Source organism: Photinus pyralis, unplaced genomic scaffold (genome assembly GCF_008802855.1).
Source record: "Photinus pyralis isolate 1611_PpyrPB1 unplaced genomic scaffold, Ppyr1.3 Ppyr1.4_LG1, whole genome shotgun sequence".
Classification (NCBI taxonomy): domain Eukaryota; kingdom Metazoa; phylum Arthropoda; class Insecta; order Coleoptera; family Lampyridae; genus Photinus; species Photinus pyralis.
In genome coordinates this window covers 17,084,577-17,101,049 of record NW_022170249.1, presented here as the reverse complement: position 1 = coordinate 17,101,049, position 16,473 = coordinate 17,084,577, and the positions used below count along the sequence as shown (strand labels likewise).

At 36.2% G+C, this 16,473-nt stretch overlaps 1 protein-coding gene across 1 annotated transcript; it reads left to right on the top strand.

Moving 5' to 3' along the window:
• The first annotated feature begins 14,265 nt into the window (after positions 1-14,265).
• On the top strand, positions 14,266-16,263 carry LOC116159109 (la-related protein 6). The gene is made up of 2 exons (XM_031472016.1): positions 14,266-15,360; positions 15,408-16,263. The coding sequence occupies exons 1-2, from the start codon at positions 14,530-14,532 to the stop codon at positions 15,939-15,941; spliced, it is 1,365 nt and encodes a 454-aa protein (XP_031327876.1). The 5' UTR covers positions 14,266-14,529; the 3' UTR covers positions 15,942-16,263.
• Positions 16,264-16,473: the final 210 nt, after the last annotated feature.

Genomic DNA, 16,473 nt, shown 5'->3' with positions numbered 1-16,473 from the left:
TTTTATTTGTCGATTTTGGTAGTAAATTGACTGGGCCAAAAATTAATTATTATAATGTTCATATGTATGTATATATGCTTCATAGTCCATGGTGCCATGGCGGTCATGTTCCCTGTTTTCCAGCGACATCAAGCCATTCTTTCAAATGGACTACCCACTCATTGATACCCTCAGTTTCTTCTTTCCTGCTGGTCCGTTGCTTGTGGCACAAATTGCACATTTTCTACGCCAATTAGTACACATAACGTCTTGATAGTTTTGCCAAAGAGTAGAAGAGTACCACTTAGGTCTTACTATGCCTATACCTACTTTAAATTCAATACCAAAACAGTTCTGTATCTATAAAATTTCAAAAGATATGCACGTTGGTTACAATTTAAAAACGCTCAACAGGTGGAATCGAACCACTTCGACGCTAATCGACTACAGATTTGAAGTCTGCACTCCAGACCACTGAAGATCAGTTGAGCGTTGGCGGATTTCCCAACACTGTATATACCGCAAGCTACCTACTAGACAACATGTGAGAGCTAAGTTTCATTTATTTATTGCATTGATGTGATACGCAGACTTAAAATCTATAATCTTTCCTAAATTTCGTGGCAAATTATAAACGAATGCTATTACATATGCCATTTAGCAATAACTTTAATTTATTCATAATAAATAAATTCATTGAAACTTTATAAGCTTTCAAATTTGCGGTGATGTATGGTGTGTTGCCTATTTTCCATTAAGAATGTACGTATGGTTTTTGACTCATTCAATACACAATTTATTTCATTAGGGAATAACAATAATAATACATTTTCTGGTTAATCGATTTTCTCGAAATTTATCAATATTTCTGATTATTAATAAAACTCATTTTCAAACTTTGCGCTCTTGTAAATGGCGACATCTAGCGTTAAAACCTCACATCCAACATCATTAACCTTAATGTTTTCACAGTAATGATTATATCATAACAGGTAAGTTATTATACATACAAAACAACGAGAAGATTATTCGAAACGTTTCGCAGTGTACAATCGAAAAGAAATGCTGTTCGCAATACCAAAAAGGTGCATATATCTAGGCCTGCCCTTAAGGAATCCCTTAATAAAGTTCCGCTATGGCTCTCGAGAACAACACCAGAGGGTAATCATCGAGGAAACTTCACAATCGTCTTCTACAACACAAAAGGCTGCACCTGCTGTGCAAAAATCTGAGCCAATATTCGATTATCAACTTCCTGCGAGGTATAAACGTGCACCAATAGACAGCGCCGAGATGGATTACATTAATAGGGGTGGGCCCGACTGACTCTGAATCTAGATGTAGACTTTTGTTGTAATTAAATGTATTATTATCTCTTTTTTTTTTCACTTTTTGTTTGCTGCATATTGATACTTGTCTAGCAAGAGAGGCCATCTAATAGATAGGGTTGCCAGACGTTCAGAATTTTTGCAGTTTCAAATTTAAACTAGTAATTCTGCTGTAACCAAGTAGATAGTCGATAACAGTTAACTGTTCTGAATTTATGAACAATTATTTTTTGTTGGTAGTTTTTGTTTCAACTGCAAAGGGTTTTGATTTGCAACAAAAATGTTGATATAATGTGCAGAATTTTATCATAGTATTTTCAATATTTAATTTAATCCCTCTCTTGTTTTTGGCCCTCAACAGGCATGCGCCCAATTACAGAGTGACCCGCATAATGCTAAAAATATATCGCCACTCCTCCAGACTCCCTATACAATTACCCTTATCCTCCCCTCCATCGGACAAACGTGTCTCAATTACTGTGTATTTTAATACTCCCAATCTGACAACCCTACTCAGCCTGATAAGATTCTGTACAAGATTGCCTATGCAGATACTTTCTGGACCCTAAAATGTACCTATGTGCTTGACAGTAACGTCCTCTTGCAGAGGATGCAACATAAGCAAAGAGACGGCTGACCAACGGTATACTAGAGGTACCATCCATCCAAAAGGAAGAAGCCCTGCCCGAAACACGGTAGGAATATACCTATTGACAGGTCTATTAAAGGCCGGGACACTGTCGAATGACTCCTGCAGAAAATGAGCCTTGAAGTACACCATCACTGTATAGAGGTGGAGAGAGGGAGAAGAAACATACAACTACTAACAGTACCTACACAGTACTTATGTAGTTTGAGAAATGAACTGAAAGGCGGACAAAACTCCATAACTTATACCGTTCTTAACACAAAATCGCTTCAAATTAATCCAATGACCATTTTTGTCAAAATCAAACTAACCGAGTTCGAGCATACCGGGCGGTGACTTGAACAACGCACCATAGCAATTTCAATAGTAATTTTTCCATTTCCGATTATTGGCTCCCCTAATTATTTTAGAGATAAAGTGTATCTAGGTTTTTTGTAGAGAAAAAAATTACGAATCCATGCATATTATACCTTTTAATTTTTTGAACTTTGAAACCAAGAAATTGGATAACAAAAAACTGGCGCTGTTAAGAAAATCCGTGGTGCCATGGCAGTTTGAGATCAAACAAAGCCAACTAATGGCAAATGTAGGCGCTTTTGTTTGAATTCATAATTCCATGGCATTACCGACTTTATAAACGCGACAGTTTTTAATTTTTAAATTTTTACTATTTCTGAATTTATAAAATAGGAAACAATAGTATATACGGATTGGTAATTTTTGTCTCTACAAAAAACCTAAATAGACTTTACTTCTAAAATAATTAGGGAAGCCAATAATGGGAAATTAAAAAATTACTATTGAAATTCCTATGGTGCGTTCGTCAAGTCACCACTCCGTATAAACTATTTGCTCCGATAGCAGTTACCTTTAGGCCTATACATATGTCGTTACAATAATTACCTAAGTTGAGAGTGTATATACGTCAATATTCCTTGCGCTAATTGTTACCTCACCCATTATGCGGTAGGTTAAAAATTGGCGAATTTGTATCTTCATAAAATTAATAAAAATAAATGTTGGATGACCTGTTATAACAAACGATCGTGACTTTCGCCGCTTTTAATAAACGATAAAAATATATACTTTCGAATACATTCTCTGCAGAAAAAGTTACTTGCCCTAGATCTAAACCTAATATATAGGTAAGTACCTACATGTATATGAGATAATGAAAAACACACATTGTTCAGTAATTGCAGTAAAAAAGAATGTCTGGTTATGGTTTTTCACCCGCGCACTGCATTTGTGTCCATATTTACCTACACCAAACGAATTAATAATCTTAGACGGTCCAAACGGCCATTCGTACATTCTGGGGACAGATTATGGCCCCAGTGGAAATAATGGACTAAACTGTCGATACTATGATTTCGCCAGAGCAGAGCAATCAATACCCTTAAAGATAGTGAAAGTTACCAAATTACCACCCTTTTTTTGAAACGCGCCTATAGGTAATGTGTAGAGTTAACAACTTGTTCCTTTAACTTATCAAGGTTTTTCCTACACTTTTTCTGCGAATAATTTCGTACGTACTTCCTAGTTCCCAAATGTAACACGCATTGCGTATCCTGCATCCGGTTTTCGAATGTATAAACATTTCTTAGAAGCCTATAGTTTATTTTTATACTCAACGTGATTTTTATTGACGATTACCTACTGAATTGTTAGAAATTGTTTCAATTTTTTATTGTTTCATTTTTATGGTGCGGTGCATTTACCGAAATATTCTTTCGTATACCTAAATAGCCTTAACAGTAACTCCAAAAATGTCCATTAGGTTTGCGTTTGTCCATCCATGCTTTCTCTACCACCATGGGCTATGTCAAAAATTTACGATAATAGGTAAACTTATTTCCTAATTCCTCCCCTTAATTTTGAAAAGTAAGAAAAAAAAACACCGCCCTAGATATGCATGAATTAGGACAAATTGGTGACTTTTTTACTTCTTCATAAATAATGACGTAGGTATAGGTACCACGAGCCGTATGTATACCTACAGTACAATGGGAGTAAAAATTCGCTGTCCGGAATCAGAAAGGATACTGACTGGCCGTGTACTTTTTATTGTGCCTGTACTGTTATTAGCGACTTCCAAAGAGAACCTTCACTTATTACCTTAAAAAAATTCAATATCTTCTCGTGCACGTATATATCACATGTCTTCTGAAAACGTACCTACCTACCCCTGCGCATGAAAGCTTAATTATAGAAGTGTTAGCAAACTTACACTTACACGTAAAAAGATCTATTATTATAAATGGCATTAATTAAACGTTACGAATCGATTTATTAATAATCGTTTAAATTAAATAGGTGCGGAGCGTAAAACCAGTCCTTTCATATAATATACAGAGTGGTACCTGAAAACCTTGATAAAGGGTCACTCATCACCAAACTTAAACTAGGCCATGGATACCTCGATTACTGTGATTGTAGTTTGTACTCGTTTAATATAATGTTAACGCGCTTTTTTGGCGTTTGCCTAAAAGAAATTTTAAGACTTTCTTGAAAAAGCCACCTTTACCCATCGCGAAATTAGGTTAACGGGTTCTGTACCTATGACTAATATGTATTCATTGCGTATTGAAAGAATAACAAATTGTTGGAGATTGTGCAACATGATAAGACAAGATATTTTACCGCGTAAATTGTGCCAAACCCTAACGCAATTGCGCAATGAAAAGATCTAGAACAAACGTTTGCCTTTTTCGAAGTTAACTGGAAATTTGAAGAAACGATTTCTTTTAATTAAGGGATTAATTAAAATTAAAAATTAATAGCGTGATAGGTGTTTATTCACCATAGCTAAAGAAGGCATGCACGCTTTTAATTTACTGCTATGTCTAACGATACTAAAAGCGTTCACCTCAAAGTGATGTAATCGTGCTGGTCCACGACGTGGTTGGGTAAGAGTCTAAATTGGCAAACTGAGGGCGAAACTATGCAATTAGATCATCACTTACAAATTATTAAGCGCATTACCAAATTAGTGTACTATTTTATACATCTTGCAAACAAACGTCGACTATATTCCTCATTTGGTATCAATGCAGCAACTTCAACAGACGAAGATATACGTGCTGATGGTCAAAACGAGACTATCCTCAACCAGCTACTTCAAGATTTAAGCACTTCGTCAAGGGTTACACTTACACTAGGTACCAAGGATACCGTCACTAGTGAGAACAGCAAACAAAGGATACGTTATATTAATGTGTGGATTCTTAACTAAGTTACCAAATTAAATACCCCTGGATAGGTCCCCTGGTTCAAATCTAATTTAATGGAATGTCCCCGATCAACTTTGATTTCTTTAATTTTGAGAATGCCGTCAGGTGAATGACTTTAATAATACTACAGGGTTCTTTACAACTTGTGCTTCAACAGTTTTGCACTTTGAATTTTCTCAAAGCTACCCCCCGTGGCCTGTCGTGGGAATTTTGTGAACGCAAACGAACTTGAGATTGCACGAAATTAAATTCTGTTGATTACGAAAAGGTCAGTGTAAAGTACAGGCACCTCCACAAAGGTAACTACTTCCAAAGCTTTCTATTTTTGTTCATCTTAAACGCGTCTTTATCAGGTGAAAAGGATCATTTATTTGGAGGACAACTAGGTCGAATGCCAGTATAAATTAGATACATCACGGCTTACGTCTCAATTTCCACTTTAACTTCATAGATTCTCAGATTGGTGTTACAACGCTTGATAGTTATTATTATTATTATAAACATGCTTTCCAGTCACTTGCGTTTTTGCAAAATGTAATGTTTTATTTCAAACCTCGGGATGGCTCTTTCTCGGTTAGTTTTTTTTTAACTTGAAAATCCTTCTGCATACTTACTAGTCGTTGGCTCTCAACGTGTTTTCCATTCCGTTGCTGTTAATGCTCCGCTCATTTTTTTGCTCAAAAAGGGGCACAACCCTTGCAACGATATACTACCCTTCAGGGTAATGATTCTATCAACTAGATCCCTGGTTATAGTCGAATCAACACAAAGGAAGCATTGTTTTCGAGGGTAACTTTTTGTCAAACTCGAATGTTTCCTATCCTGTGATTTCTGAGACGGCGAAAGTTAGGTACATACATGTGCTTTAACTAAACTGGATTTCCCATTAAATGGCATAGATGCGCAATTCGATTTAATAGCGCACCACTCAAAAACATACAAACCTGAAACCACCCCTTAATTTAGTATGCCCGGAAACTCCACAACAATTCAGAACAAAACTCGCCCAATCACGAATAGGAGAATACAAGTTAAATTTCAAATAAAAGAGAAATAGAAGCGGACAAGGGATTGAAAATTAATGTTAAGGATCTAGGATCCGGAGGTCTGGTGTTCGAACTTGGGTTGAGGTGAATTTTTCATCTATGGCAGACAGAGCTGGGCAGAATACTTTCAAAAAGTACATATTTGAATACTAAATAGTAAATACTTTACACAAATCAAAGGTATTAGAATACTAAATACTTTTACGTCCAGCACAAGCGAATACTAGATACAGATACATTGAAAAGTATTCAAATACTTTAGAATGTATTCGAATACTTTCAAAAGTATTCTAATACTATCAAAGGTATTCGAATACTATATAAAAAGTATTCGAATACTTTGAAAAGTATTTCATTATCTTACTTTGAAAAGTATTCGAATACAGTAAAAAGTATTTAAATACTTGTCACTCAAATACATTAAAAATTTAAAATAGTATACTAGATAAAAGGCTTAATACTACTTAAAAAATCAAGTTATACTTTGTATGGGGTTAGCTTTTTTTTATATTTCTATTGTTATATACAAATTTAAGGGGAGTAAAAGCGTATTATTATTATATTATTATATAGGAGTTACCTACCAGGACCTTTCTTATACCAGTTATATCCTTAAGAATACGTGTACCAGTTTTCAAAGCGATCGTACGTCGTGCACATGATACGTACGCCTTTCTGAAATTAATCCTAGCGATTTTGGAACAGATCCATTTTTGACCATCCGTTTGTCCGTGTGCATGATAACTTGTTAGAAACGTGCGATCGCTTTGAAAATTGGTACACATGGTCTTAAGGATATAAGAAAGGTCCCTATTGTTTTTAAGTTACGTAGACTATCGAGTTCGGTATTCAGATGTATCGGATTTTTATATTTGATTTTGTGACAATGGAAACTTTCCCTAAACATTTCTAAATTGTTCTCAAATATTTGAATAACTTAAAAGTACTGCCTTTTTTTGAGGCCCTCAAAAGAAATTGTCTCAGATCGACCCGGAAAAAAAAATTTCTTATAGAATGTGGCCTGTAGAATCCATAATTTCAAACAGTTCCAAGATTGGGCTACTAGTTCAAAAGTTACAGCCCTTTGAATTTTTTTTCGAAATTGGTTTCTAGTCTTTAACTTTTGATTGAGAAGTCTGATCGAAAAAGTACGAATTGATTTGGATTCTACGCACCCAAATTAATAAGAAAAAGTGTCTTCCCGAGAAATTTTGGTGTAGTCGATTTTTGGTAAAAAAGGAAGGTTATACACTGCCTTTTTTTGAGCCCCGAAGAAAAAATTGTCTCAGATCGACCCAGAAAAAAATTTTCTTATAGAATGTGGCCTGTAGAATCCATAATTTCAAACAGTTCCAAGATTGGGCTACTAGTTCAAAAGTTACAGCCCTTTGGATTTTCTTTCGAAATTCGTTTCTAGTCTATAACTTTTGATTGAAAAATCTAATCGAAAAAGTACGAATTGTTTTGGATTCTACGCACCAAAATTAATAAGAAAAAGTGTTTTCCCGAGAAATTTTGGTGCAGTTGATTTTTGGTAAAAAAGGAAGGTTATACACTGCCTTTTTTTGAGGCTCGAAGAAAAAATTGTCTCAGATCGACCCGGAAAAATTTTTTCTTATAGAATGTGGCCTGTAGAATCCACATAATTTCAAACAGTTCCAAGATTGGGCTATTAGTTCAAAAGTTACAGCCCTTTGAATTTTCATTCGAAATTGGTTTCTAGTCTATAACTTTTGATTGGGAAGTCTGATCGAAAAAGTACGAATTGTTTTGGATTCTACGCACCAAAATTAAGAAAAAGTGTTTTCCCGAGAAATTTTGGAGTAGTCGATTTTTGGTAAAAAAAGGAAGGTTAATTCAAGTACTATGCGAAGTATTCGAATACTTCTTAAAGTATTCAAATACCTTGCGAAGTATTCGAATACTTTACGAAGTATCCAAATACTTTGCGAAGTATTCGAATACTAAATATTTGTGAAAGTATTTGAGTTACAAAAACAAATACTGCTTCCATAAAAGTATTTAATTACAAAGTATTTGAATACTTTAAAGAATTTGAATACTAAAAAGTATTTACAAAATCGAATACTGCCCAGCTCTGATGGCAGAGATGGAAATTACCTTAGACCAGTTTCGAGCGTACTGCCGTCTACTCCGAATTAGGTTTTCCTGCAGTTTCCCTAATTCGTAAGGTAAATACCGGAGTAGTATATAACAACTTCAGACCTTCTGCAGAGGTACCTCTAAAAAGCATTATGCGGGTCACTCTGTAATTGGGCGCAAGCCTGATGTTGAGGGCCCAGAACAAGAGAGGGATAATAAATAAATAAATAAATCTACCTTCGGCATTTATATACCTAAGTCCCCTGAATAAGATGGCGTACAAATTACAAGATTTTTATAATTTTGGTCACGGTTTAAGAAGAGCACAGGCTCAAAAATTATTCACGAACATTTCATTACAAACGTTTCGGTTGAGGTCTATGGTCACATACAAAACTTATAATTATTATAGATACCAAATTTTGCGAAGATTAAAAAAATAAATAAAAACTACAGGATCCCACTAAAAATAACTAAGGGGCGAATCAAATCAAATTCTAGCTGAAACGGCAGATACGCCTTTTCAGAAATATGCTTGTATTAGTTGCTCATAATAGCACAAATCTGTGATAATTGCTACCTACCAATCGACTCGTAGTTGAACGCCCTGTATCATTTTAGTAAATTATAGTAGTATAGATCGAAGGATAGTTTCATGTTTTAAAACAAACTTTAACTAATTAAACATTAGCAATATCAAATAGGTATCTAAGATTCAGATCTTTTACTAACAAATCAGGTTGCATTCTGCCAGACCCACACATTATTCCTCCAATTCCGATTTGAGGATAAACGGCACAAAAAGATGAATTGAACGTCGTACCTATAAAGAGCCTTGTTTATTTACTTTCAATCCGGAAGTTAGTTGATCTTGATTTTCATAAATAAATTTTCACATTCTCAGCATAATATACCTACATTGGCATTGTGTAGAGGGTCACTTAATAACCTTTTATTCGGATATCCTTCCTCTACGACCGTGGCCCCTGTCTTTTACCTTTTGCATTAATAATTTACCTACTGATTGACCCTGATGATGCGTTTTTTGTGTAAATTTATTAATCGTTTACGCTCCGTAGGCATAGGTGGAAAAATTAGAATTAATGAAATTGTATAATAATACCGTTGAAAACTTGGAGAACTTGACATTGCAGCATTTTTTAATTCCTCGTTTGTAGTAGACGTATCTTTTAATTTTCACATGAGTGAACACGACGGTAATTATCGTAATGCAGTAGTAGTAACCCTGACCTGGGCAAAGGAGACGTGTATGGCTCTTGGAACTGAATTAAATACAATTAGGTAAGTTACCCATTGACGGAAATTGAAAAAATGACACCAAGAAATTTGATTTTAAACTTGAAGACGTGACTGACACCTGATGGATATACAAATTTTTCCGTGCATTGTCTACCAATTGGTAGGTGGATTTCTAAAAAGCCTTGCTTATTACCTACTCACGTTGTTGCCACATTCGCTTCTTAAAGGTTGTGCTGAGCTGATGGTGGACACTGTTAACTAAGAAAACGAAGACCAGAATTTGTCCTTTATTAATCCATCGAGATTGAAGAACTGCATGAAACACAAATAAATAACTCTTTGGAAATATACAGTCTAACCCGGTTACCATAGACAGATACGTGCAAATTTGCTGATAACGGTTGATAAGATTTCTGTTTCGTAATGTTCAAATGATCAGAATGCTATTAGTGGCGACAGGTTCAAATTTAACATTTTTGTAATAGTAATATCAAAGAGTAACCATATTCTTTGGTAATATCAAGCATCTGAGCTCATTATTTGCTTTATTTTGAATGTGTAAAATCGGAATTCGAAGTCCCATATCTTTTCTATTTGGGGAAAGGTACAGTTCATTTCGAAGGAAGAGGTGAATTGCAGATTCGCCAAAAACTCTCTAAAAAAGCAACAGTCAACGTAGACTGAGAGACGAACCGGCTTGGAAAAGGCGAACCACACCTGACTTGTGGTGGTGCATATTCTAAACCAAGTTACTAAATTGTTCATAAATTTAATCCAATGGGCGTACAAGGGTCTAAACTTCTGCACTTGCAATTTTGATCCCAACTGGAACAGAAGGTATTTTTTGTAACATGTATTCTCGACGGAAATTGACACTGAAAATAATAAAAAAAAGGAAAATAGAACAGCACTTAATTAACTAATAATTAAACCATTCCCACGATCTTCATTTCCATTAGAATGGAAAATATTTCAAAAACTGCTCCGGTAAGTAACAATGAATATCATTAAAAGGTAGGTCCGTACCATAGCCGTTCATACAAGTTAATTTAAAATACGAATTACATTAAAATGCCAAATAAGTAAATTAATTAACTCCGTATACTTACACACGTTGAGATAATGTTTATAAAAATTACTAGGTCAAGTGCAACAACTTTGAGAAGGTATTGTTACCTTCCTAGAATGCACTTAAAAATTATTAATTCAGAAAGTGAAAATGTTTTGGGTCAAGTTGGTAGATTTTTTTTAATTCCTCGACGGCGGCGTAGTAAAAAATGAAAATCTCGTAATCAATCAAAAATCGAATTGCTCGACCTCCGGAAGCCTGATCAAGGATTTTCTACTTGTACACCTCATAAAATTTAATAGCCGTTCCACATACGATGATCGAATCGTCTAACCTTGTGGATTTAGACTGCGACTTATGTGTTCAACTTAATATTTATAGGTCTTTTGGGGCAAGGCTCTCTGCATAGCAAATATCAGATTAATTGGTATAAGTAATGACAGCGTGACCCCGACTTAACTTCTCCTTTTTAACAAGATTTAACCCTGTCGTAGTAATTTTTCCTTGCGAAGTCGGCGTGAACTTCTTTTCCCTACGTCCATTTGGAAATAATCAACTAAAAAGCTTTTTCAACAGAAATACTGTCAACGTATCCGCACCTACGCCACCCTTGCTTACATCAGCAACTGCCGATTAAACTTAAGAGTCAAAACAGGTTTTTCATGTTGCTTGTCGTAAATACACAAAAGACAATCTTTCTGCCAAATGCCGTATAATTGTCCTAACAAAAGATCAAAATTGATTTATTGTCTCTCTTGTTCTGGACAGGCTTGCGCCCAATTACAGACCGGCCCGCATGCCCCTGCAGACGAATATCTGGGCAGATTGAGACTTTCCTCATAAGAGGTAAGGACGGAAAGATCTCCAATATCTCCAAGCATTTAGAAACTTTATTGAGATTTTATTCGCAATGTTTTTCCACCACCAGCTAGCTGATTAGAGCGATAAATTTTCAAAGTAAAATTTGTCACACTGCGCATGCGCAAAACCAAAAAATATTGGCATACACGTAATCTTTGGACCAAGCCCTTTCAAATGAGCCCCATATCGCCCAAATCGGTTCAGTGGTGTAAAAGGAGTGCGTGTGACGGACGGACGACCGACAAAGCGCAGCCAATAGCGATTTTTCACCATGAGGAAAATACGCTAAAAATCTAGATAATTAACGCCAGGACAAAAGATCGTATCAATTAAAATTTAATTTAACTAACAAGATTAATTGGTTTGCGTTCCGTCGTTATTTATAAAAACATACAAATTCGTTCACGGAATGCTAAATTGACTTCAAGTATAAATTTTTATAGAAAATCCCCAAAACGATCGACTTCTATTGTTACACAATGCAAAAAAATCAAAATAACTTACATTTATCGATGAGTCAAAGTTTTCTCCCATTGCCAGTTGGATAGTGGAACTTTTTGTGCAATACAATCGACCCTTTTGTATCACCTAGTAACCGGACCGCCCGATGAAAGTAAATCTCAGAAGACGCAATGAAAGTTCTGCACCTGGGACCACAACGCTTTCCTGGTAGCAATTTATTTTAACGCGAGCACGCTAATCATATAATGCAATAACAGGCAAATGTTCACTTACATATTAAGAAAGTAACATATTCGCACTGTATGTATGAAGATTTAAGGCCGATTCACATTATCGGTCACGTCACAGTCAGATCACGGTGCGGTCATAGCGTGTATTTCTTAATTTTTGGTGCATTATCGCGGTTTTCTAACTTATCAAAGAAGGCCAACTAAACCAATATTTATTGCGTTTTACTGAATACACTTTTTAATTATCTAATTAGGGGCACGTCACTGCAATTAGTCGCAATAATGGGTATTTGTTCAGTGTACGATACAGCTGTAACTCTAACAAGTTAGAATGCACTTCTTGTAATTCTTATTATCATCGTCAATGTGCAAATGTGAAACGCGAAGATTTACAAGTTCTGAAATCTCAAAATTTAGAGTGGAGATGTAATACCTGCTTAGCTAAATTGAAAGACGCGGATGGCAATGGACAAACAAAGTGCGTCTACCTGGATATTTTTTGGGTTACTCAATTTAGCCTATTCCTGATGCAGTATTTTAAAAATAAACGTGAAATGCTCTAATTTGGAAATAAAATTTATATGTTATCTTTGTAAATCATTTTACCAGATTTTTAACTTTCCATTAACATAAACCGATTCAGCCGTTTAGTCGGAAATAAGGTTCAGACGAACCGCCGACCGACAGACACACAAACCGACAGCATCGAGATTTTCTTTTATTCGGATTCCTGGTGCGTCAAAACGTGTATTTCGGCACTGAATCAATTTTATTCAATGATTTCGGTCAAAAAAGTGAGGTGTCATTGTTTATCCCAACGCAATACCTCCCTTACTAACTTGCGGGTGGTAAAAATGATGAATAGCAGCTAAACGACTCATTTTAGATATTATGTATAACACACAGTCACACTCAAATTGACCAAGAAATCGAAATATGCAAAAATATACAGGGAGTTTTATTTAAAAAACGCAACTTTGATATAAATCACCCTATATAACCGCATTGCAATCGACGTGCCTCGACAATGAATTTTAAATATGTGTGTTAATAAACCCACAATCTTCCACCCACGCGCTAATAGCCTACCCTGTTTTGACAGGTTGAAAAGAAATTTCACACAGAAAGAACGAGTCGCATCCATTTTATTCCTCATGGCCGGTGGCTAATCCTTTATCGACTTGATGGCACCTCGAGAATGTTCTAGAAGGATCGCTACAATATAAGACGGCATATAATAAGAATTTTCGACCCACTAACTGTTAGTGCCCCTTACTACCGACTACGCAGTTTTCTTTCCAACAACAAAAATTTTTCAATCATCTGAAGATGGGTAGACAGAGATATTTTAACATTTCAGTAAAAAACCAAAGACCGACTTGCCCTTTAATAAGTTTTGTATAACAGTAACCGCACCACGATCTCTATTTTTGTAGAAATTTATCGGCATTTTGTTTCGAGTGACGTAATGTTAATGATTCGATGAAATGTCCACGTTCCAACACGCCTAGGAGCCTAGGAAAGTTCGTATTGCTTTTGGAAACTATGCACCAAACGTAGGTACTTTGGTATATAAAAAGAGTAACTGTAAAGAGGAAGGTCATGCACTTACTTTTAAAGCTCCTTACTAAGGACGTTCTGGTAGCGACAAATGCTTAGCCATTTATTTGCACTTAAAGGCATTAAAATAAAGATTAGCATAGTAGTATTAGGACTTCTTTAGGAAACCCATATCTAGGATATTGTAAAAAATACGTTACCGTTCTAAAAAAAATGAGAGAGATGTACCTACGTCTAATTAGACTAATTGGTAAAGAAAGTTGCAAGTATTGTATAAACCGAAGGTATAGCAACACACAATTAAATACCAGAGAAAGTTTTTATATTATGAATTGTTAAAACCGATTAACAAAATTAAGAATACGGAATATCGTAAAAGATAAACCAATACTATTAATACTATTACATGGCAAGCGTTACGGTAGGTCACGTACTCGACCGTGACACTAACTAAAGGTAAAGTGAATTCAAAGCCGACAAGGACTACTGATCTTATTAGTATATTTTATAAAAAAGAGAGGGAAACGACACCACCTCTAAAGCACGATTTCAACAACCGCAGTTATAAAAGCCAGAAGATGTTAATATTGACAACAGTTTGTCGATGAAAGCTAGGTCATAAGACAAGTGTGTTGTGGCAGTGGCGAAAGTTCAGACACGTGCTTGCTAGTGACATACTTACTCCATAAGAACTCTTAAAAGACTGCATTAGTGATAACTGTTTTGTGATATTAGATTATAAGTGCAAGATGCCGTCCGCAATTGAGGATCAAATGCAAGAAATTAACGACAAACTGGGCGTTCTTCCCATTTCGACAAGTAAAATACTGGAACCGCGAGATAGCATCTCTTCAATCGATAGTGACGTTTCTTTATCGTTCGACGAAAAACCGAAAGAAAGTACCACGGAAAATGAAGATGAAGGTGCGCACATGGCTGACTTATCTGACAGCGCGTCCGACACCGGTTCTCGAGATGGTGGAGGTAAAGATTCCGGTTGCGAGGTTACGCCTGAGGTAACGGAACCGCCGTTTACACCACCCTCCGATGAGCTTTCGGAAAAAATAGTGGCCCAAGTAGAGTTTTACTTTAGCGATCCAAATATCACCAAGGATGCATTTTTACTTAAGCACGTCAAACGCAACAAAGAAGGATATGTCTCCTTAAAACTCATATCTAGCTTTAAAAGGGTGAAACACTTGACCAAGGATTGGAGGGTAGTCGCGCATGCTTTGGCACGATCGACTAAGCTCGAGATTAATGAAGCCGGTACAAAGCTGAGGCGCAAAGAACCGCTACCACAGTACGACGAAACCACCCCCTCACGTACTATTGTGGCTGTTCATATGCCGATTGAGAAAGTGACGATTGAGAACGTAGCTGAACTGTTTCGGACATGCGGTGAAATCGCCTTGGTCCGAATTTTAAGACCTGGAAATCCAATACCGGCCGACGTTAGACAGTTTATCAACAAAAACCCTTCGCTAAACGGCCTTGTTTGTGCACTCGTGGAGTTTGTCATATCCGAATCTGCTCGAAACGCCATCAAGTTGCAGGAATTGTACGGAGAAAACATGAAAGTAAGTTCACATCGCCTTTTCCTTCCTATTAACCCTTATTTCTCTAGGTATACGAACTAAACGGCGTTCCTCACATGGAGCGTAAGAAGAAAAACAACCACAAGACCAACAAACCTCGAATCGCCCACGATTTGCCTGAATACTCGACTAACTCATCCTGTCCAAGTAGCTCGGAAGCAGAAGATTTGCGCTTAAAATTCGACCCTCGAAGAATACGAAGAGGATCGTCGATTAATTTCCCCTCAAAATGTACGGAACCGGCCGCTTGGTTGCAAAGAAGACTGTCGGCATCGAGTACAGAGGCGCACTTCATGTTCATCCCACGACGCATGTCGAACAGCAGCCGCGATTCCAGCGACTCAAATTTGTTTTTGCCGCGCAAATACAGCACCTGCAGCAGTATCAGCATGGACGGCTCCAGTTTTATTACTCGAAGAATGTCCTCCTGTAGCCAATCGTCCGAAAATGGGTGTGCAAGATCTAGAAGTAACAGCGCGGCGTTTCCCGAAAACATCGTTCGAATGCCACAGGGACCCGACGGCTCCAAAGGATTCAGGCAACGATTTCAATTAAGTAACTGAAACACAGGGTGCTCTCGTCAATTAATCTAATTGCATTAACACATTGATGGGATACTCGATTTATTGAATGAATCGAGTAACCGTTAAAACCGGATTATTTCAATTAAATAGACACCGTGACCTCCTTCATCTGAATTTGTTAGTCACGTTTCGTTTACTACTTTCACCTAAATACACTTGTAATTCTTTTCCATATAACAAAAAATATTTTTCGTAAAGTTTCACTTCAAATTAGACGCACTTCTAACATCTAATTAATTTATCTCGCTTTTCCTACTTATTTATTTATTAGTTTTGCAAATGTGCAAAATTTGTTAATTGTACGTACTATGTATTTCATTATACACTATGTGAATAATGTCTTTGACATGTAAATATTATTTATTGATACAAAAAGTATTTATTGTACATTATGTAAATTTGTTTTGATTAAATGTGTTTTTAACAAATTAGAACACGTATTAGAAATTTAAGAAAAAAGTAAACAATTAAAGAGCAAATACTTTCTCTAATGTCCGTTACTGTCTCCGGT

Bases quoted from the DNA above. Each gene is read 5' to 3' on its own strand.
- LOC116159109 (XM_031472016.1), top strand. From the start codon at position 14,530: ATGCCGTCCGCAATTGAGGATCAAATGCAAGAAATTAACGACAAACTG. The intron at 15,361-15,407 runs GTAAGTTCACAT...TTATTTCTCTAG, and splicing joins TGTACGGAGAAAACATGAAA to GTATACGAACTAAACGGCGT.